This window comes from Uloborus diversus, chromosome 9 (assembly GCF_026930045.1).
Source record: "Uloborus diversus isolate 005 chromosome 9, Udiv.v.3.1, whole genome shotgun sequence".
NCBI classification, from domain to species: Eukaryota; Metazoa; Arthropoda; class Arachnida; order Araneae; family Uloboridae; genus Uloborus; species Uloborus diversus.
In genome coordinates, this window is record NC_072739.1 from 156,457,637 (window position 1) to 156,480,603 (window position 22,967).

Consider the following 22,967-nt stretch of genomic DNA (forward strand, 5'->3'; position numbering starts at 1 on the left):
TGTGCGTTTGTGCGCTGTACGGCGAAGCTATCCCACTTATAGACACAAAACTTAGTATACAAGTTGTCTGAAATGTCTGATGTTACAATTTGAAACTCGATTTTTAAAATTTGAATTAGAAAATGAAATATTTAATATTTTATCCACGGTTTAGACTTTTGCATGTTTACGACCGTAAAAACGATCCTAGTAAACGTAGAAAAAAACCCAATGCATCACTAGATAGAAAAAATAATTTTCTTCAAGATTATGGTTTGTTTGATGTTCTAACGTAATTAACCGAATTTCTAAGAATTTACAAAGGGAGGTCACTTTTTCGACTTTTTTCAATTATTCAATCAATGTAAACTAAAATTCTTGCATCCAATATTCTAATAATGTTATGGCTCTGAAACTTTTTAAGGAAATAATATAAACATCTTACCTTCATTTACAGCGAAAACGGTGAAGTTATGTTCTTTCACTGATTTATAATGAATTTTTCTTCAATGAGTTGAAATAAAAATTTTCAATAATTTTCACTCGATCCGAAATGGATGCCACTGTTGGCTCTTTGCCAAAATGCTTAGACAAGTGATAAGTAAACATGTTCGATGCGAATGGCTGTTTTGCTTTGAAGATATGTAATTAAATGCACTGTTAGGGGGGAAAAAAAGCAAAAAGCGGTTAAAAAATCCTAGTATTCTGTACAAAACACTAATTTGAAACCAAAAAAAAAAATCAATTTTATTCTTTTCGTTTGGTTTCAATCATTAAAACCCTGAGTTAATCATGCACAAAAAGAATTAAAGACAAGGGGTTCGGGGTTACAAAGAACCTTTTTCTATTAAAAATAAATAAATGAATTAGGATATTATAACTGTAAAAACACTCGAAAAGGGATATTCAAAAGCTCTTTGTTTTTGAATTGTATATATTGTACTCGTACCTTGGGTCGATTCTTAGTTTGACATCGCGTGATGTGTCCGCTAAAAATTGTACGAACAAACTTGGAACTTAAATTTTATATAACTTTAATTTCACAATGAGTAGGTAAAATGTCTTAAATATGGATAGCTCGCTAGCGTAGGAACGTTAGGAGACAATTACAATTGTCTCCTAACGCTAGCAAGTGGGGGGGGGGGGTATTTTCCCCCTTTTGCTACGTATAAGGGGGAAAAGACCCCCTCCCCCGGCACATTATTTGCAGTAATGATCTGAAAAAATATAAATATTTATTTATTTCATCTAAAATCTCAATTTTAAGGAAGAGCAAATTTTCTTAGCGAGATCACAAAATAATTTAATTTATTAACTCATTAACGTACATGAGAAAATTAACATAACTGAACGCAAACACATGTTTTAGGGGTGCAATGAATCTCTTTAGCGATGCATAAAGGTAAGCGTTTCGAAATTAATTAGAGGATTCTCATTCCATAACTTACATCTTTACACATTGACGAAGTGGTTTCTCGTAACCATGAAACTCATGTCTGAAATTTTATTGTTGTTTGTGCGCTCAAATATGTCGATCTTTTCATTCAGTAGTACTTATGATAACTTTTTTACAAATTTATTAAATCTTTGTTGGTAAATTCAGTTTAAAATCATGACTTGTCACAAAAAGATCGGATTATGCACTTTTTAAAAAAATCATTAAAAAAAAGGGCAGTTGTAGGCGGAAGATTTTTTTGCTGAAGTTAGTACTAGAGACTTTGCCAAATACGATGCAACTTTCAAAACAGCCCGACCGAGCCCAACACCCATTTAAAAAGCTTTCTCTACTTATAAATTAAGGCGAAAAGCCTTTAAAAACCTCATGTACCAAGTTTTCTTTATTTTTTTTCACAAAAAGAAAATAAAAATATTTACTTTGATTTATAATTAGCACTAAGCCCTGACATTTCTTTATACCGTAAAATTGGTTTGGTTCAATTCCATTCATTTAGAAAGCCACAAAAAAATCTACATTGAAACGTAATAATTAAGCTGAAACGTAACAAAAAAGCGAAAATTATTATAGAAATCTCATCTTTCAACGAGGCTATGAGCAATTGTATGTGACTCAAGTTTCCAAAACAGGTGCCAATCGATGCACCAGTTAGTCAACGATCATGGAATAAATTTTCATAAAAATCGGGTAAATTTTTAATTTTGGACTTTTGGCCAGGATTTTCAGTCAAATACTCCACTGTGCGGCGCTTGCTCTGATAAAATAACTGTTAAAATTACTAAAAAAACATTCTTACGGGGAGGGGGGGGAGGATTATGAATCTTGTTGTGGGGCGCACCGAAGTCTATGTACGCTACTGATTTAGGCTCCAGCTCTACTTTCGCCACAATGATGAACTGGAATTCTCAGAATCGTTCGGGGTCAGAAGAATAGTTATTCGTAATGGGCTCGTTAAAACGCCCCCTCCCCCCCCCCCCCCAGCAAGGTTTCCAACGAAAACAAATAACAACATTCTGATCATTAAAAATATTCACAAGCGCTCGTGGATACCCAAAAAGGCTGGTGCGAAGATTATAAGGCTGCTACTCTACATTCCCCACAATGAATTCTCAGAATCGTTCGGGGTTACTCAACAAACAACGAAATTTTGATGATTAAAAAAAATTCACCCGAAACGGTTGGAGCAAAACAACGAAGTAAAATGCACTAACAAGAAGAAAATAAACACCGCATCGAAAACGCACGGTACAATATTAATGCACGCATTTAAGGAGAGAGTGGGGGAACGGCAAAAAGGGAAAACCCAACCTGTTACCGAAAAATAAAAATGAAAAAAAGCCGCCTGATTGAAACAGCTCACCTCGCTCGGACCACAAGTTTTTCACGGCCGCATTTCCTCTCTTCCGGCCAGAAAAAGAGAAGAGGCGGGAGATGGGGAACGACTTGCAAACGCTCAAACGAGGGGAGGATTCTTTTTTGGAGAAAGAAAAGCACTGGAGAGGGGGAAGGAAGGAAAGAAAAACTCCCAAGAAAGCATCTCGGGGTGGAAAGGCGACTAACGAGCTTCAAGGTCTTCTGAAAGGGGAGCGCCGACCCCGAGGGTCGGAATAAGCAAGGAAGCTAGGGATCGTATGCTCAAGCACGAATTTTCATTTGTAGGCATGGGTTTTTCTTTGTTCAACTGTAAAGATAGGCGTGAAATAAAAAAAGTTAGTTTTGGAGATTCAAATGGACTTTAAGTACACGAGCTTTGAATTGGTTTAGCACTTCGCTTTATTGAGCACTAAATATGCTTTAGCATCCCCAAGACCTGATTACCGCACAGGCCAACTAGGCCTGGGCCTGGGACCCTATGTTCGTAAGGGGGCCCCGATTTTTTTTTAAATTACTGCATATCATTAAAAAATCAAGTTTTTTGGGAAAATTATTAAAACTAATTATTTATTGATTGAAAACACCCTCTTTTAAATAATATTGAATATTATTTTGCATTGACTTGAAGTGATAGAATACAGAGGGGGCCTCCATATCATTGTGGGCCTTGGGCGTCACTTTCAGTTAGTCGGGTGCTGAGCATCCCTAACGTAAAATGTATCGACTGCATTTTTTTTACCAAATGAAAATGAATAACGTTGGTAAAGGTATGTTGCCACAAACAGGGGCAGATATACAGACTATAATTTTAGGGCGGGGGGTAGAGTGCTGGAGAATGACCCCCCCCCCCAACTCCCATGACGCTGCCCTTGTACCCTCCCCTTGCCACAAAATGTATCTCATTAAAAACTATCTAAATGAAAGAGGGAAAGAATATCATTACGCTGCCAAAAATCAGTAATGAAGAATTATAAAAATTATGAAAATATGTCCTATTGAGATTATTATACTCAAAACTTGAAAATGTCTGCTTCCATCCATTTGCTGCTCACTGTCTCAAATGTATATTTCAAAAAAGCTTTTAAAATAATATTTGGAAAAGAAATATAAAAAGGCTTAGAACAGCCACTAAACACAAGAGCAAAAAGAAAAATAGTGCCCTTTTGTGCCCAAATATAAAAAAAAAATGAAAAGGAGAAAGCTTTTGCTGATCTGCTTGCAATAACACGGGCCAGTCTGCAAAAATGTTTTTCTTTGTGAATCTGGCAGTCATCAATTCGAATTCAATCGATGGCAGCCGCTCCATGAATCATTCACTGTTCGTTCACACAGCGAGAAGCAGACAGAAGAAAGCCAACGTTTAGATCTATCTCATAATGGGTCATGGCCGCCCTTTCACAACCCACAGATGCAAGAGGCACACTGGAAGGCGGAGAAACCTATGAGCCCACGTGTGGCACATCGCGTACACCCACAACACACACAAAAAAAAGAATAAAGCAGATTTTGTCAACATCCTTTTGAAAGATTAGACTTCGCTAAGCAGACGATTAATATTTTCATTGCATCGGACAGAGGAAGAATTATGGTTTAAGGAGTGTTTTTTATCGTCTTCGTTTTGCTGTTATAAAGGGAGTCCAAAAAATTAACGCAAGATTTGAATTTGCCGCCATTTTTGCAATAAATGGTTGGCAACCCTGGAAAAAGAACAATTTGACAGCTGAGAGTTTAGGGTAATCAAAAATGGAGCGTTATACGATACAATAACGCGCTTTCATTATTGAACAATTGTTTCAAAAATAATGAAAGTTGAGGCTGGTCAAGCAGTTACTGTTATTGGCGCTCAGTATCGCAACACGGTAATGCACGGGTGGTTGTGGGCTTGTTGACATAGACCTTTGAATTCAAATAACCCCATAAGAAGAAATTTAATAATGTTAAATCACACGATCTGGGGTGCCAATTATGATCACCGAAATGAGAGAGTACGCGACTAGGAAATGCCTTATGCAGTCAATTGAAATGTTTCACTCTCTCTAGCTGTATGGTACAATAACACCCCATTTTTACTAATCCTGAACTCTCAACTGTCAAATTGTTCTTTTTTCATGGCTGCCAACAATTTATGGAAACAAGGGTGGCAAATTCAAATCTTGAGTTAATTTTGGGACACCCTTTAGCAGGAGAACCATTTGTGCAACCCCAGACAAGAGTGCATTTATAACTGATTTTATAGTTCCACGCTACATTTATTTTCCAAAAATGGCAGCACCTTCCCATCTTAAATTTGTAGCGATGATACGGATATCGCTTCCTCCTCCCATGCTATAAATTATGCCAGCTTTTAATGGATCTGTTCACTTTAGATGTAAATAAAAATCGTTTTTGATCTAATACTTTTTACAACAACATCCACGGAATCAAGTCCATACAATACAAAATGATCTCGGAAGGGGTTATGGTTAAATTTCAGCAGGGAGATCTACTTAGTTTTAGTATCTTTTTCTACGTTCGAAAAAGGAACATCTCTGAAATCCTCCCTCTCCGGGATAAGCTCATTAGGTAGAGAAATACTATAAATATTCGAACTCGCTGAACAAAAATGTGTGCATTTAATTTCCTTCGTGCAGTGTCAAATATGATTCAAAATGTTACCACACAAATTTGCTGAGAATTCAAGTGTAACATATGTAATAAACAACATTTCTGTCAGTCAGTAAGGCGAAGAATTAGTCAAGTGTTGTATCAATGTCCATAGAATATTTAGAAAAAATTCCCCTAACAAAAGTTTGGGGGGGGGGGGGCACCAAAATGAGACCAAGCTTCCCCTAATTTCAGAGGTTAATCGGGCCTTGAGAAGAGCATAAGGCGAAACTGGAGGAACTTAGCTGTGGATGGGCTGAAAATTACTTGGGAGCAAGGGCGCCCATATAGGTGGGCAAGGGGGGGGGGGGGCTCAAGCCCCCCCCCCCCCAGAAATGAGAACTTTCTTGTCTTTAGTGCTTTTTTCTTGGCAAAAATGTATGAAAATTTCTTTCCCAGCCATTAATGAATAAGTCATTAAAAATGTAAAATTTTAATGTCTCTAATGTGTACTGAAATTGGTTTCCATAGGAAAAATATTCTGCTAAAAAATGGGGAAAACTTTTGAGCCCCCTTTAAAATTTTGCATATGGGCGCCCTTGCTTGGGACAGCCTTGCCTGCAATAAGTTTTAGCGCTGTGAAAGAAAACTAATTCTAGTCCCTAAGAATCTACATGGCTCTTCATTAGTCTGACGTTTTGTCTGGTATTAACCATAATTAAATTATTAATTACTTGATGTGAGAATAGTATGATGAAAACAATAAGTGAACTTTTGAAGCTCCTGAACTATGAAGATAGCTAATATTCTTCACAACAGTGAATGTATTCCTAACCCTAGAGCTTGAATGCGCTACCTTGCGGTGATTAAAAAAATTACCGAAAGAGGTGAAACATTCCATTCCACGTTTTTTCTTTATAGTAAAATAGTCTTCAGACAGGTTTGTAGTGTAAAGTAATTTCAAAATGATAGAAAGGAAAACCCCCAACTAACACGAAGAAAAACTGCTGTCATTCACTCAGCTAAAAAGCAGGTTATTAGTTAAGCATTTGTTTGTTCTACCTCTTTGAGCTGCCATTAGCCTGGGATTTCAACGTCTCCTACAGTTTATAGGAATTGCGAATATGTGCACGGAGAAGTGCGTCTGTATTAACTAGTAGTTATAGACGTCTCTTAGGGCGAATTAAGAGAGTTAAAAACTTCAAGATTAGGGCAGGCTCGTCATTTGCGCGATCGGTGAGGAGGGGGGGGGGGGAATCAATTGACACCTCCTGGATTTGGAAAAAAAAATGTAAATTTGCATTTTGCATGTATCTTGATGTTTTTTCCCAATAAATTCATCGAATATATGCCCTTTGCCCCCCCCCCCCCTCTGGGATAATTTTGCCCGGATTTGAGTATGAAAAGAAAAAAAAATATGATTCCAAATAAAGGTGTTCTGTGTGTATGATCTTCCTTTATTTTTATCTTTACTAATAATAAAGCTGAAAGTCTTGATCTCTGTATGTGTCAGGTTCTCTGTAACGCGCACAGCGCCTAGACCGTTCGGCCGATTTTCATGTAACTTGGCACAAAACTAGTTTGTAGCATGGGGGTGTGCACCTCGAAGCGATTTTTCGAAAATTCGATTTTGTTCTTTTTCTATTCCAATTTTAAGAATATTTTCCCGAGCAAAATTATCATGAGATGGACGAGTAAATTACCAAGTTATCATAACGTGGAACCGTACCATAGGCAAGCCATTTGGAGAGAAATGCACCATACATTATTTGTTTGTAAATATACAGGCGAACCATAAGACCTTTTAATTTTCTACTATGGGCAAAGCCGTGCGGGTACCACTAACTAATCTATATATATATAAATGAATGTATGTCATCCATGAACTCAAAAACTCCCCGGCAGATTTGGCTGACACTTTCACCGTTTGTTATTTTTTGGTACTGGGAATGTTTATAGACCAGTTCGAAAAAAATCCGATCGACAGTTCCTTTTTTATTCCAGTTTAAGTCACAATCCACTGGATAAATACGAATAAAATTATCGGCTGCAGAAATTAATTCGCGTGAAAGATCTCATTGATAAGAAGTTAGCTGTTGCCATTTTTCTTGAGTTTGAACAAATAAATTCTTTCTTTATTGTTTTATGGCTTTTCATGCAACGGGGGGATTTAAAACTGATATTTTTAGCGATTGATTGATCTTGCAAACTGCGTGAGAACAAAATTTGAGTATAGTCACGGCTTCACTTGATACCTGGACCGATTATTATGAAAATTGCTTTTTCCACGGAGAAGGTGCATAATATGCTCATTGAAGCCACTCGCCACCAGGTGGCACTGCAGAGTAGTAACTTCTGCCCCGTTCAACCGATTGTCATGAAAATCAGTATAATGACGTATTTTTTTGTTGGCGTAGCAACGCGCGTCGGGTACAGCTAGTAAATCATAAATGAATCTTACTTTAGTAATTGCTGTCGCTGTGGATCCCTTTCCGACAGGCTCGTTGGTCACCTGCACGGCCAGGTGGGGGTTGTCGAGCAGGGGCCAGGCACCGGGAATGCTGCACGTCTGCAGCTCGTCGTAGAACGTCCTGAGGTGGGGGTCGCCGAACAGGGCGCAGTGACTGTAGGCGGCGCTGCGGTAGGATGCGCACTCGCCGTGCGGGCGGGAGGGCCGCCCCCTGTGCCCGCCGCCGGGGCCCCTCTCCGGCGAGGGCGCGGGCCCCTTCTCCAGTATGCGCGCGCACTCGTACATGCGCGTCCACTGCACGACCATGGCGTGCACCGAGTGGTAGACGAGGTCGCCCCTGCACGAGCGGGCGGTGGCGCGCACGCAGTCGGCGTACGAGCGGAGCAGGGAACAGTAGCGGAAGCTCGAGCCTTGGACCACGTGATCCTCTTCGAGGGCGCGGGCGTACTGCCGGGAACACAACTGCACCTTGCAGTCGGCGGAAGATGCTGTAAACGAATAAAAATCATGAAATATTTATAGATGGATAGATAAGATTTATTAACAAAACAAAATACACATACTTAACAGTAAGCAAAATAAAATAAAGTTAAGTTAAAAAACTTACAAATTATAAAACATAAATTACAAACGTCATAATAAAATATTAAGAAAATCTGGACTATAGTTCAACATGAGTTAGTAGTAAATTCAACCCTAAAGAGCGCCAAAGGCACTGTCCGCAGTGTTTTTTGATTGGTTTAGTATGGAGTACAAACACAAATATGTATTAACAGTAATATTTACAAATTAATTTTACACAAGTAGAAAAATTTTACACAGAACTATTATTGGACTGTTTGACTCCAGAAAAAAAAAAAAAAAAACACATTAACTCGCATTGAAACATTCAATAGTATAAAAAATACAATACAAAATCCCCCCTCCCGGTTGGCAAGTCAGTATATTTTATCAGCTAAAAGTTAATTATTGATAGAATGTCGTTATTTTGTATATATTCATTGACCCCTTGTTTATATTTTTTGAAGTTCTTCTCATTCCTAACATCTTCCGTTAGTTCATTAAACAGCAAATAACAATTAATTATCAAATAACATTTTAAAGTACCTTACAAGAAAATTGCAGTGGCATACAAGATGTGGTCCAAAAATGCTAAATGTTCTCACTCTTTCTAGACAAATTTGACACCCCTCCCCCCGTGTCACAAAGCGTCACACTTGCCACCCCCGTCCCCATGTCACACTTCATGCTGTTTTTCATAAGCATGTTATACGAAATGCGTGCTGACTTCCTGTTAATACCTCTCTCCCCCCCCCCTGTCACAAATTGTCATAATTTCACGAGCCCCCCCCCCCCCCCCCCACCACCTCTCAAAGCGTGACATCAGTTGAGGACGAACTCTTAATTCAGATTTCAATAGAAAATGCAATAGCTAGAATAAATCTCCTGCGGGGCGGCGGGTTCATATTGGTTGAAAAAGTCCTTACATATATATAAACTATCCAGGCACCACACTATGGAAAAAATGAATTAAATCGTATTTATTTTAACGTCATTAGCAGCACAAAAGAAATTATTTTTGATCCACAGTCTAATCCTATTTAAAAAGACATTTTGCAGCAAAGGAACGAAGCTATGTCTTGGCGTTTTGAGTTTCACAATACAGTCGACTCCCGCTACAACGCGATTCGACTTACGCGAAATGGCTATAACACGAAATTTTCACGAGTAATGAATTTTAGAGTTAACGCGAATTTTTTGTACACAACACGAATTTTTTTGGAAGTAAGCACATCGGCTTCGTTATTGGCTATTAAATATTGATTTCGTGAGTGCTATTACATCCCTTTAAGCATCACTGACAGCGAAAGTTCCCACACCAAATTAGTCTACGCATCGCGTTGTTAGTGCATCAAATAACACTCAGCATCTTTCATCTATTTATTTTTTTCATTTTAAATATGAAAGTTTATGAAATATAGTGGCACCTTCATCTGAAGATGGGAAGAAAAAGAAAGTTTCTGAGTAAAATTAAAACAAGGTTAAGATTCTCGATATGCTTGACAAACATCGACGGTAGCGCGACAATAAATATGAGTGAATCTTACATACGTACAATTAAAAGTCAAAACAAAAAGATATCCGTAAAAGTTCAGAACTTAGTCTCAATATTGAAGCTTGCAGAGCAGTATATCAATGTAAATATTTTGAAAATGGAAGCTGCTCTTGTATTGGGGATTAAGGAGATCAGGAAGAGGGGGCTGTTGCCATAAATTGAAAAGTTATAAAAGGCGAAGCAACCGTATTTAAAAATGTATTAAATTAGAATAACGATCTGATAATGGAGAATAAATCATCATTATCTTCATTTTTTAACTCATAAGTATTGTTACTGTATCTACCGTACAGAACTATTATAGTGCAGCATTTTATTATTACTACATACTGTACATACCGTGTTGTTTTGATTTATGTTTTTTCCTTCCATCGATCATTCATTTTGGGCATCTTAAAGTATTTCATTTTGAATAAAGCAGTTTTTTATTTTTAAATACAATAAAAGTTCAGTTCTTTAAGTAAGAAACTGTAGTGTATATTCAGTAAATTACCGCCCATTAGCCAGGGCTAAGCTGGAAATGACTGAGCTGGCGGTGTATTTCATGTAGTGTATAGTTGGGGAATGCATTAAAGAAGTTTGAGGGGTGTTTATAAGTGTCTAAAAGAATTTGGTATGCTGCTAAAAAAATTGTATACATATATTTTTTCCACAACGCGAAATTTCGAATTACGCGAGGAGTCTTGGAACGCATCCCTCGCGTAAGTCGGGACTCGACTATACAAATAAATCTCCTTCGCTATTTCTAATCATAAGCAGAAAAACAACGCTGAGCAAGTAAAGCTGTCCAATTAATTAGATGCATTGGCAATTCTCACAGACTAATAAGCGTACAGCGAAAAAGATGAATGCTTAATTACAGAAGGAAGCGGTGCGCAGACATGACAAACTTAATTAGAAAAAGCAACCAGGTTTGTACTTCATTCTATAGCAGGGTGTGTTGCTTCATTTACAATTAGAATTCGTAGAGTATTTTCTTTATTGCTGTGCATGTCTGTCTCTGTGCATATGAAAATCAAGGTCCAATCTGTCAAAAACGTGAAATAACTTTCAATATTCCCGGAAAACTTAAGAAAATTTTTGCCAAAAATTCCACTGAGTTCGGTAAAATGGTAAAATTAAATCAAAATCATGGAAGGAAGGGTTTGTCAAGACGGTTAAACGATGTCTAAGTTGAATCAAAATCATGGAAGGAAGGGTTTTTATAGTTTGTCAAGACAGTTCAATGATGTCTAAGTGAAATCAAAATCATAGAAGGAAGGGTTTTTATAGTTTGTCAAGAAGGTTAAACGATGTCTAAGTTAAATCAAAATCATAGAAGGAAGGGTTTTTATAGTTGGTTAAGACGGTTCAACGATGTCTAAATTAAATTAAAATCGTAGAAGGATTTTTATAATTTGTATAGACGGTTCAACGATATCTTAAAGCTAAAATGGAACATGTTGAAAAAGTAACACTCGTTTCATAAATGCAAAAAGAACGAACGCGTAGAAAACTTTCAAAGGATGTTTGAAAACCCTCAAAACAGCTGAAAATGTCCTATAAACGTGGAAAAATGTAAATTTAGTGAAGTGACACAGACATTTTTTATTTGCTCATGCGTTGTGCCCATATAGTCAACGTGAACTGAACTGTGCCCTACGGCTAGTGCAATGGAAATTGTTTGTTTCCGACATTTGCCTGGGTGTTACCAAACAAAGGTTTGAAGTTTTGATATTTTCACGCACTCGAGACAGAATATCAGCAATTCAAACGCAATCAGAATGAAATGGAACCGATCAAAGTGAAAACAATGAAACATATGAAATATCAAGTGCCCAGATTGTTCCATCTTCAAAGCGACAGAACTAATAAGAGAAATAATGAGGACACAGAGATAAAGGTTTCCAAGATCGCAGCCCGCAATTCCAGAAAACAGATTTCCATTGTCGGAATAAGGACAGATAAAAGTGTCAAAAAGGACGAGATCTTGTGGGTGTGTGTTTTATGTCATAAAAACAGAGCTCACGTCGCCCTTAAATGGTTGTGGTAGAAACGAATTTTTAAAATAGGTTGTTGAAAAGTTGTTATGCGAGATTTGAAACAGACCTGGAAACTTATGGGAGAGCGGAAATTCTCAATTTTGCCGAATGGAACTCTTAAATTTTGCCGAATAGAAATCAAAATTTTGCCGAACCGTCAGACAAAATTTACTGAATAATGAAATTTTTGGAAGGTCACAGCGACCTTCCGCGACCTCGGGGTGCCCCTGTGTATCATAATCAAAGTCGTACAAAAATCAACGTCGTACAAAGTCCTAAAGTGAGGAGAAAATTTTAGTACCTTATATAAACGGCAGCCTCCCCCCCCCCCCCCGTAACACAAAATCGAAGTTTGCAGACTAATTAATCTTCTTTACTCTTTACTAATAATAAAGCTGGAAGTCCCTCTGTCTGTTAGGATCTCTGTCTGTCAGGATCTCTGTGACGCGCATAGCGCCTAGACAGTTCGGCCGATTTTCATGAAATTTGGCACTAAGTTATTTTGTAGCATGGGAGTGTGCACCTCGAAACGATTTTTCGAATATTCGATACGGTTCTTTTTCTATTCCAATTTTAAGAACAAAACTATCATAAGATGGACGAGTAAATTACGAAATTATCATAACGTGGAACCGTAAACATGGGCACAAGCCAATTGGCGAGATACGAAATTATCATAGCGTGCAACCGTAACATGGGTACAAGCCAATTGGCGAGAAAATTCATCATGCATTATTTGTAAATATACAGGCGAACCAGAAGACCTTTTCATTTTTCTATTACGGGAAAAGCCGTGCGGGTACCACTAGTATGTGAATATATTTGAATTCATTGTCTCTGGGAGTTATGAATGTTCTTTCTAAGTCTCAGATAATAACGAAGGTAACTTATTTTCACTTTCTTTTAAATCAACTCTCATCTTTTTCTACCAGGAAAACATGAACGATGAAATGAAATTTAATTATCACCATTAGCTATTGAGAAACTTCAGTTATCAAAACAAACACTGCGTCTTCACTAAGCTAAGGCTATAAGAACCTAACCTTAAATGTAAAGGACTTAGTTTAAATTGGCATCTTATTAATTTTTACATAGCTTCCTAAGAAGTTAATGTTACATCTTAGAAAAAAAAAATCCAAAGCACAAAATTTCAAATTAAATCTCATGGTGAAGTTAAGAGATTCAAAGTTGTGGAATCGAAACACCCACTAAGAATAATTGATTGTGTTGACAGCTGTTATAGAAAAACAAACTACAGGTTGAATCTTTAGGTTGACTTCAGCGGTCCAAACTGGTGGGGTCAAATTATCATTTAAAAAAAACGAGTGGCAATTAATTGTGTTGATAGTCAGCTGACACAGAAAAACATACCAGTGGAGAATCAATTCAGGCAATAAAAATGGGGAACTTTAGTTTAGTTTTTATAATTCTTTCATTATTTATTACACCTATGATACATGAGCATCAATGGGGGTCGTTTCCAAAATTTTAAAAGTATTTTTTCTGAAAGAGCATGTTTAAAAACATAGGATCTGACCATTTTTTAAATAATTTCTTTAAGTTTAATAATTTTAAAAAATTACTTAAATCGGTGCTCTTTCATCGTTTAAACGCTTCTACCGATGACATCACAAATGATGAAATGCCATTCACAGAACAAAATATTTAATTCGCATCTTTACTCATGTGTATTGGCAACGATAGGGTTGATAGCAAGCGTAGAGCGTAATTTTAATTCGCTGCTTGATTATCATAACGTGGAAACGTAGTAGAAAGATGCGCTAAATTGTATCATTTGTGACGTCATTAAGACCACGTCTTGTTTGAAAAATCTGACAAAAAAAAAAAAAAAACAGTTGGGAAAATGAAAGTATTTTCTCGGTCCATATTTTTTTTTTTTTTTTTTTGGCTCATTATATCCATTTTAATGACTAAAAGTAGTACTTTTGACTGAAGGAAACCACCCCATTGGTAAACTTGCTTTATTTTCGCTTTATTTATTCATTTATTTATTTTTTAGATTACCAAATATATGTCCTTTACTTTTCTTTTCTCAACTCCCGTGTTCTTAAAGAAACCAATGATGGCAAGACGCTTTAAAAAAGATGAATTTACCAGGCACTTTAAACTGTTTAAGAAATATCAATTACGGCTATTGCTCTAACTAAATTAGTGCGGTTATCAATAACGATAAACAATCCGGAAATAAAATTAACAGAACATTCAAAACGGAAGAAACCAAGATTCTCTGGAAAGAAGTCCCAACACAAACGATTCTGCCTTTCGAGAAGAATCAAAAGGCAGGAACTGATTATCAATAGGGTTCTTTCTAACTTTGCAGAGCTGGTATTCTTCACACACGAAACTGTCTGGACCACAGATCTCAAGACTCTTCTTTCATAACAAGGAACCAAATAACGTGAGACTGGACAAGAAGACTACAAATACAATCGATTCAGATCAACGGGAAACGCGCGCGGAAATCGTAATAATGGTTCTGATTGCTGGCTTTGAGTGAAATTTTACAATTGATTTCCTAGAGCAGTTGTGCAGAGCGTTTTTGCACCCGAGGGAATCATAGGTGCACAAGAGGGGGGGGGGGGGGAAGGGGGCATGTTAATTTTTTATGAATTGAAGTTTTCCGTCATTATTGATGATAAAATGACCTCTAAAAATTTTGGGACACACCTCAAAAATCGGGACAGACTCTTTTTTACCCATTTAAAGCTCTATTTTCCTTTTTATGAAATAATACTTGAGAAAATATAAAAACCACTTTATTAAGTCAATTCTTTCTCAAAACACGTGAATCGAACAATTTTATCATTTTTCGATCGATCATTAATTTTTAAATTCGTAAAGTAGAGTGGCAATGCTCATTTAACTTCTTAAAGCGAGGGGGAAGTTGCCCCCCCCCCCCCGTACGAACCGCCTATGAGAGGGGCCGCAATTCATATTAAGAAGGATCTCGCGGGCCAAAACGCCGAGAAAATTTAAACATATTTATTTATTTTATTTTACAGACAACATGGGAATTAACAAAAGAGATAAGGAGAAAAGTCTTCAGATTATTATCTCTTTAAACGCGTTGGTATTGAAGTTCTTGGCTGGACATTTAGTTATGTAAAATCAATATAGCGGTTTTTTTTTTTTTTTTAAACCGGATCATTATACTTTTTTTTTAATTCACGTGAAAAGAAAATATTCTCATAAATAATCTTGCCTGCACTAATAAAAAGTTCATACATTTTTAAATGAGAATGTAAAACCTTTTCCATTCAAAGAGAATAGTTTAATGACGGTGATCCAAGAAACAGAGATAAAGAGGCTAACTTCAAATGCAATAAAATTCTAGTTTTTCGTCTGAGTGGTAGGATTCGTACAAGAAGATCAATACTGGTTGTAATAGCGTCCTACAATAGAGAACCAATTATCCGGGAAATTCGGGGCCATAGCTATCCCGGATATCTGAATTTCCCGGTTTTCTGGATCGCTAAAAAGAGCTTTTGGCCGACTGTTTATGAAACTTAAATTACTATAATAAATAGTAATACGTATTAAATAGGAAGAAAACAGTTCAGAAATGCTTATCAATATCGAAACATTAAAAACTACTAGTGAGAGAATAATTTAAACACCAAAAACCTTAAGTTATTTAATAAGACCTGAGACCCTCACATTCATTTTGAAAAGAAAAAAAAAAAAAAAAAAAAACACCAATCTTCGATGTTTTAAAATGAAAGAGAATGAAGGGAAGGGCAAGAAACAAGTTTTTGAGCGTAAATGTGCGATTCTTCTACTATAGTGTATGAGAGAATTGGTTTTCATGAAAGCGGTTTTTTTTTTTTTTTTTTTCATTTTTTTTTTTTTTTTTTGTAAAGATTTGGCGTTAGTGATTATTGATAACTATTGCTTTTGCATTAAGTTAATACCAATTGAAATTTAATTTATGAGTTCCTGCAGCCTTATTACAGTCTTGCGTTTAACGATTTCTAGATGCTTCCCATCAACTCTCCGGAAAATTCGAGAATCGTGGCGTTTCACGCGCTTTTACGACGTCATCTTCCGCTAGAAAAGGTTTTAATTAAAGGGCCATTCAATAAAATATTTCAGTATAATGTGACAATATTCATTTCTCTAGTTTTCAGTTGGAATAAAACACAAAAATTTCAGACTTACGACAACGCTACAAGAAAATATTCCGGAAATTTTTCCCTGCGTTAAAACAACACTTTGAAGTTCGTTTTTGTAAACGTTTTACCCGAGTTATAGATGAGTAATATGGTATTTATTAAGAAACTGCTCATTTTCTTTTAGGTATTTAAAAAAAAAAGCTTAATTTTTCAAAAACTGCCAAAAATGCGTATTTTTAAAAAATGGCGGGAAAATCGGCAAAAGGTTGCCGGCTTTCTGGTTTCCCGGATAAAAGGTTCTGCATTGTATTTTAAAAGACAAATTAACTTGTAAAAAAATTTCTTCTTTTTATAACATTAAGGTGATCAAATGTCCAGTTTAAAACGTGACAGATCCGTTTGTTTACAGGTAACCTGTCCTGTTGTCCTCGGATATACTGATTATCCCTTTTCCTGAAGTTACAGAACGGAACATTGGATGGAGCTGCCTTAGAACTTTTTTCCAATAAATAAAAATCCCGTATACTTGTTAAATATATTTTATGTTTGACCTACCCTAAAGCACCAGTAGAAAGGGTATTTTCGCTTAAGAATAATTTGAGAATTAGCGAAAAATCTGTTGTAAATCACGGTTCTTTAGGCAATATTGATTGTGTAAGTAAATTGTGCAAATGAAAGCCGACAAAAGACTTAATTTTAATTTCAAATCGACACCAATTGTTATCATTCAAGCAAATTTGTGCATTGAAAAATATAACACTTCTTCATTAATTCCTCCTTTTCTAAGTGTTCCTTTCTACTTTTTGTCTGTCATAAACTACTTTAAAAAGGTGACTTTTTGAAAATTATACATATGCAGTTGCCTAGAATTAGTAAGTAATCCGTTTCGAGGAAAAAAATAAATGGTCACTTTATCCAGGGGTGCCCACAGGGGGGATTCTGACGCAAGTTGCACCATCAAAAAAAAGGGGGGGGGGTATTTACTTATTTCAATTTATTTATTTATTGGTTTATTTTTAATTTGAATTATTCATTTTATTTTGTTTTATTTTATTATGTTTATATATTTTATTTCATGAATTTATTTAGGTTGTGTTTGCGTGTGCGCATGTCATTAGCGTAGCACACAACTTTTCTTTTAAAATAAAAAAATGGTAATAGTTAAAAATAAATAAATTTAAAAAAATAAATATAAATTACATTAAAAAATAGAGCTAGAAGTAAAAAAGGGAAGGAGGGTTGAGAAATTTTTTTGGGGAAGAATTTGCGCCATTGAACTTGGTTTCACCTCTGACCTTATCTAACATTCACAGTTTAACTAGACTGCAGTGAAACTCCTTCGTTAATTACATCATCCTTCGAAACATTATGCCGAAGTCAATTTCGCTGCTGCTAACTTCTGACACGAATTTTGCCGAGTCAAGGATGAATGTTCAACAAACCGTAAGCAAGAATCACAGGGGCAATTTTTATGAGTCCCCTAAAACACAACTGCAAACCCGAAGCAGCTTTTCTACTAACACCATGGGGTGGTAACATTCCTGACTGAATTTCCTCGAATTTCGGAAACGCTTAACACTGGCGTGTTTCGCGGCCTTGGACACTTGAGGAATAAAAATTATGCGCTATCATAAGGACGCTTCTCATTATTTCAGCTGGCATTATGAAGGTAATCAATTATGTTATTTCTCGCACTTTCAATATTCATTCGACGAAAGCAAATCATGCAACATGTACTTTTATTTTTTTGTTTTGGCATGGATTGATAGCTTGTTAGCAGATAAAGATCTCAAACTAAGCTGAAGATTAGAATGCCTGACAGTATAATTAATGGACATTGTATTAGAATGCAGCCTCTGATTAGTTTAAAAAGGACATAACAGATGTTCTCTTTCGCCATAATACAGAAGTTATCCCGAGATAGAAACAATAAGAAGACAAAAACGATGTTCACGACCTATAGTGGCTCCCTGGCCCCTGGGTTTGACAGACAGGAACAAACAACTCTTGCCCGTTTTCGTCAGAGGCGGATCCAGAATTTTTTGAAAGGGGGGTCAAGTTTCAATGGTCAGCGTGTTATACCGTATAAAAAATCAGTTAAACAGGGGTGCCACCCCCCCAAGGGTGATGGCATACCCCCTCATAGGTTCCACCCCCCCCCCCACAAAAAATTTAAATCAAAACCCTTTCAAACTACCCCTGCCCTTAAATTTTTCTGTGACGTAATCTGTGCCATGGATCATATTCCCCCAAATTTTCACTAAAAATTATATTTCTTTGGCAGAAAGTCTGGTCACGTTACCATATTAAAGAGACGGACACATTTACATAAATATTTTATAGCACACAAAACGTTGTGGTTTGAAGTGGAAGAGTGCTCTGAAAAAACTTTAAGCTCATTAGAGGTGATTGTTCTTTTGAAAACGAACAAAAACACTCATAATAGCAGTAGCCCAGTAAACGAATTCAGTCATATCCTTTGGATTACAACGTATTGGGAAGAAAAACCTTACAGAACGAAGCAAAAAAAAATGGGAAAACATTAACTCCAGATACTATTTTTTCGGATCTAAAAGTTTGAAGTTTGAATAATAATCATTAAAAAAAATCTTGTCACAGGGGGGTCAGCTGACCCTTTGATCCTCCCCTGGTTTTCGTAGTGGACATCTTAAAACTTTAAAATTTTCGGAGGGGTCGAAGATCTTTCAGACGTGTTCCAAGCGTTCTGTTGAGCAGGCTTCGCCTGACCATATACTGTCGTGCCTGGGGCTCTCCAGGAGGGATTTGACTGAAGACCCAATGACGGTGCTGGATTTCTTGAGGGTAAACAAACTCATGAACTTGGTCTAGCACTGCTGACCATGGGGGTATGTAACAACAGAAGACATAAACTAAATATGATTGCATTATAACAATTTAAAAGGTGGTAGCGGTAGCTGAACCTAGTGACGCTTTTAATTATTTTTCATAATTAGCAACAACAATATTAAGAATTTTTATTTTACTAACAGAATACTAAAGGTTTTCTTTTTATCAGTTTATCTACCTATTTATAGTTATCGAAGTATCCATCACATCATCACAGCGCGCTGGACAGTTAGCTCAGTGTGGGCCAATGACCTCCTGTTGACCTTCGATCTGTATGTTCTGCTTATTAATTTACGAGAAATTCACCTGGCCGAATTGCTCCATCTCAGTTGCGGTCTGTCGCGTTTACTAGTTCCAGCGGGGTTAAATTATGATGCGATACAATATAGTTCTCTTCATATAATTTAAAATTATCCCTTGCTCTAAATATTATAGTCAATTACATTCAGTAGCGTAACTAGGGGTTGGCAGGAGTGGCTCTCGCCAGGGCCGCAGCAGCCAGGGAGGCGGCATTTCGACTAAATAAAAAAAAATAGAGGTTTTTTTTTTAATCATAGAATTTGAAAAATGCTTTTAAAAAGTTTTAAAAAACTCGCAAGAAAAAGAGCTAGAGGTTTTTTTTAATATATTATATATACACATAACATTTACTGAGAAGGAACATTGGGCGTCATTGAAAACAGTTCTAAAAAAGAAAGTAAGAAAAAAAATTTAAATGTTGTCTCCTATTTGTCAAATCAATAAATCAAAATGTTTCAATTTTTTTAGGGGGGGGGAGGTCACAATGACCTATGGATGACCTTCCCATGTGCGCGACTCTGGAGGAGCCGGAGGGGGGGGGCACGCAATTTCTTTAGGTCGCTAGGGGCGTTAGACACCATAGTTGCGCTACTGATTACATCACCAAATTAAATTTGTAGCACTTAGCTTTCCAAATTAGCTTTTGCTTCCAGACAGCTCGAATGTACAGCTTGGTAATATACTTATCCCTGAAGCCCTTGAGCATCCAGAAATGTCTCCTGAAGTTCGTCAGAACAGTTCATACATGTAAACCAAAATGCTAGGATTCACAATAAAGCCATTTGCTTGAAACCAAGAACTAGAGGTGTGTGTGGGGGGGGGGGGGAGAACCTCCAAGCACCCCTCGCTGCAATTGTACCCCTAATAATAACTACTAAACGAAGCGATTAATGTTATCGAGATGATAACTTTGAATTGGAAAACTTAACTTCAGTTTTATTTTCCAATACGAACACAACTGTACATGAACTCGTTATATTTTAGACATTAATTCTAAAAATATATTCAAATTTTCGTGGACGTCAATCTGTCAGATTTATAAGGTGAATAAAAAGTTCCATCGCTCGACTATTTAAATTATGTCTTCCCAGGTTGCGATACAAGAAAGAGATTAGACCAGTCGTGACGTCTAATAGGAAAATGTTCGAAAAAACATTTATTTACAAGTGTCGCCAATAAAACTAAGAGCATCCGTGGATTTTGACAGGCAATAAATAAACAAGGAAACGGCGAATCATTTTCACTTTCAAGCTGTGAGAGGACTTTTAATAAGTGATTTATCTTTTGATCTCCAATTAATAGCTGCGAAAAAATACAAGGTCGTGGTTGTGTGAGAGGCACAAAAGCCTACTTGAAATTAAAGTACTCGGCACAAGGTTTTTTGACACCCTGTCGCCAAGAAAACCACCGTCATTCTTACGTTAAAATCAGGATATTTTTGATAAGGAAAACGGAAGAAATATTAATGTATTCATCAAAGCATTGTGAAATAGATATTATATCTAACACGGTATCAAAGTTGGTACTCTTTTTAAATTCGAAAATTTGCTAAATATTTGACAGAAGTATTTTAAAATTTCATCTTAAAACAGGGGCTCGAAAAAACATGCCCGGGCATGTAATTATTACAATTTTTAAATTAAGTATTTTTAACTATTTATTTAAACTTTTTATGTTGTATATTGAAATAATTCTTGATTCAGATATAAAGCTGTGAAATTTATTTCTATTATTATACAATTTAAAAAAAACCTAGGCATGTAAAAGTTTATTCGGGCATGTACCTTTTAGACAAACATGCCCGGTAGGACATGTAAAGTTTTTAAGATTTTTCTAGGCCTGTCTTAAAAGTTTTACATTTTCGAAATTTGTTATGAACAGAAGACATTTTAAACATTGCAAGTTCGGTTCCAGCAATTCAATCAACGCACGACAAAATCATCCATTTGCACCTAACTACATCCAGACAATTGCAAACTTTAAGAGACATTCTTACGATGGTTCATTCGAATATGGGATCTAGAAAGAGGGCACTCTACTTGAGACGCCAAAAAGAGTACTCTTTCTAGGTACTCTGAGAGCAAAACTAACAGCACTAATGCCTCTTCTTGGATCCTTAAATCTGACATTTTTGTGATTCTCGGAGTGTAGGAAGTTAGGAGAGAGGACTCACTGAGTGTGTTGATTCCACTTGCTTTATTCCGAATATTTTGAAAGGAATCTTTTGGATAAAACACTAATACACATTTCCACCAAGATTTAGATTTCAATTCTACGAACTTAATCGAATTTCTTTTATCGCTTACATAGGGTTTCAGGGCTTATTCAATCCAAGTTGAAGCAATTAAAACTGAGAGCGGGATAACCCAGGGGTGCCCACATGGGGGGGAATATGGCGCAAGTTGCGCCATCAAAATTTTTGGGGGGATTTTTAAAATTGCTTTTTATTTATGTATTTATTGATTTATTTTTAATTTAAATTAATATTTATTTTATTTTATTGTTTATTTTTTATTTCATTTATTTAGTTTGTGTGTCATTGGCGTAGCACAGAAATTTTCTAATAAAATAATAATAATTAAATACATAAATAAATAAAAAAAATTTAAAAGAATAAATGAATAAAAAATATATTAAAAAGAAAAAAACATAATTTAAAAAAAAAAAATAAATACATACATAAAATAAAAAAAGAGCTAAAAACAAAAAAAAGGGGAGAGTTGAGGAAAATTTTGGGGGGAATTTGCGCCATTGAACTTGGGGTTGGGTGGGCACCCCTGGGATAATTCCCTTAAACCTGACCCTTTTTGCGCCCTAATCCTTAGCGTAGAAAAGCAAATGTCTTATACTGCGCGTGTCTGAGGCACTTCTTAAAGTTCAGGAGAATCTTCCCCCACCCCTCTTTAAAATACCACGAAGATCCCTCCCCCCCCCCCTGAAACTTTTAATCGCGTAGTCTGCACCATAAACTTCGTTATTAATGCGTTGGCCTCCGACCCTGTAGAGAAAAAAATCCAAACCTAAACAGTTACTATCATCCAAAATCTGTTTTCGTTGCCAAGGTGAGGGGTAGAAACTTCGAATCTAACAACCAAGTGATTAGATCGAGCCACCTGCCTGTCAATAAATGTAAAGCGCGATATAGAAGTGTCATACTGAAGTGTCTGCCATTGTGCATATAGTGATAAAATTATCAGCAAGGGAGGGAGGAGGAACCTTCGCAAACAAAACAGCAGTTTCAAAAAAATCCTTTAAATTTTCAAAATAGTTTTCGTATGTTAACCATAACTTTAGTTGAACCAGACTTATTTGAATTAACTGATCATCATTAGGAATTAAAAAGTTCTTTATTTATTTATTTGTTTGCTTGGTTTAATGGCCTAAAAAGGCAAATTCGACGTTTTCCTTTAGGTTACATTTTTGCAGCACTTGCACCACCTACAACTACCGATTTTGTTAGTTTTAGCGTTCTATGAGACAAGCTAATAACTGAAATCAAACAGTGATTTCGTGAAGAATAACGTATTAGTTAGTAAAAGGTTTTAATGATGGAGGTTTTCAAACCAACAACCAGTTAGGAGTAAGTTTTTCAAAAGAAACACATTAAATTTTAACGCTTTGATATTATAAACAATTTCAGTAGCAATATTGAGAGACGAGATAGCCT

General features: G+C 36.3%; 1 protein-coding gene across 1 annotated transcript in view; it reads right to left on the bottom strand.

The window, feature by feature from the left end:
- LOC129230672 (repulsive guidance molecule A-like) overlaps window positions 1–22,967 on the bottom strand; it is a 49,030-nt gene that overhangs the window by 21,681 nt on the left and 4,382 nt on the right. The window contains exon 2 of the mRNA XM_054865087.1: window positions 7,854–8,350. Within this exon, the coding sequence (XP_054721062.1) occupies window positions 7,854–8,350 (497 nt within the window). The remainder of the gene's footprint in view (window positions 1–7,853; window positions 8,351–22,967) is intronic.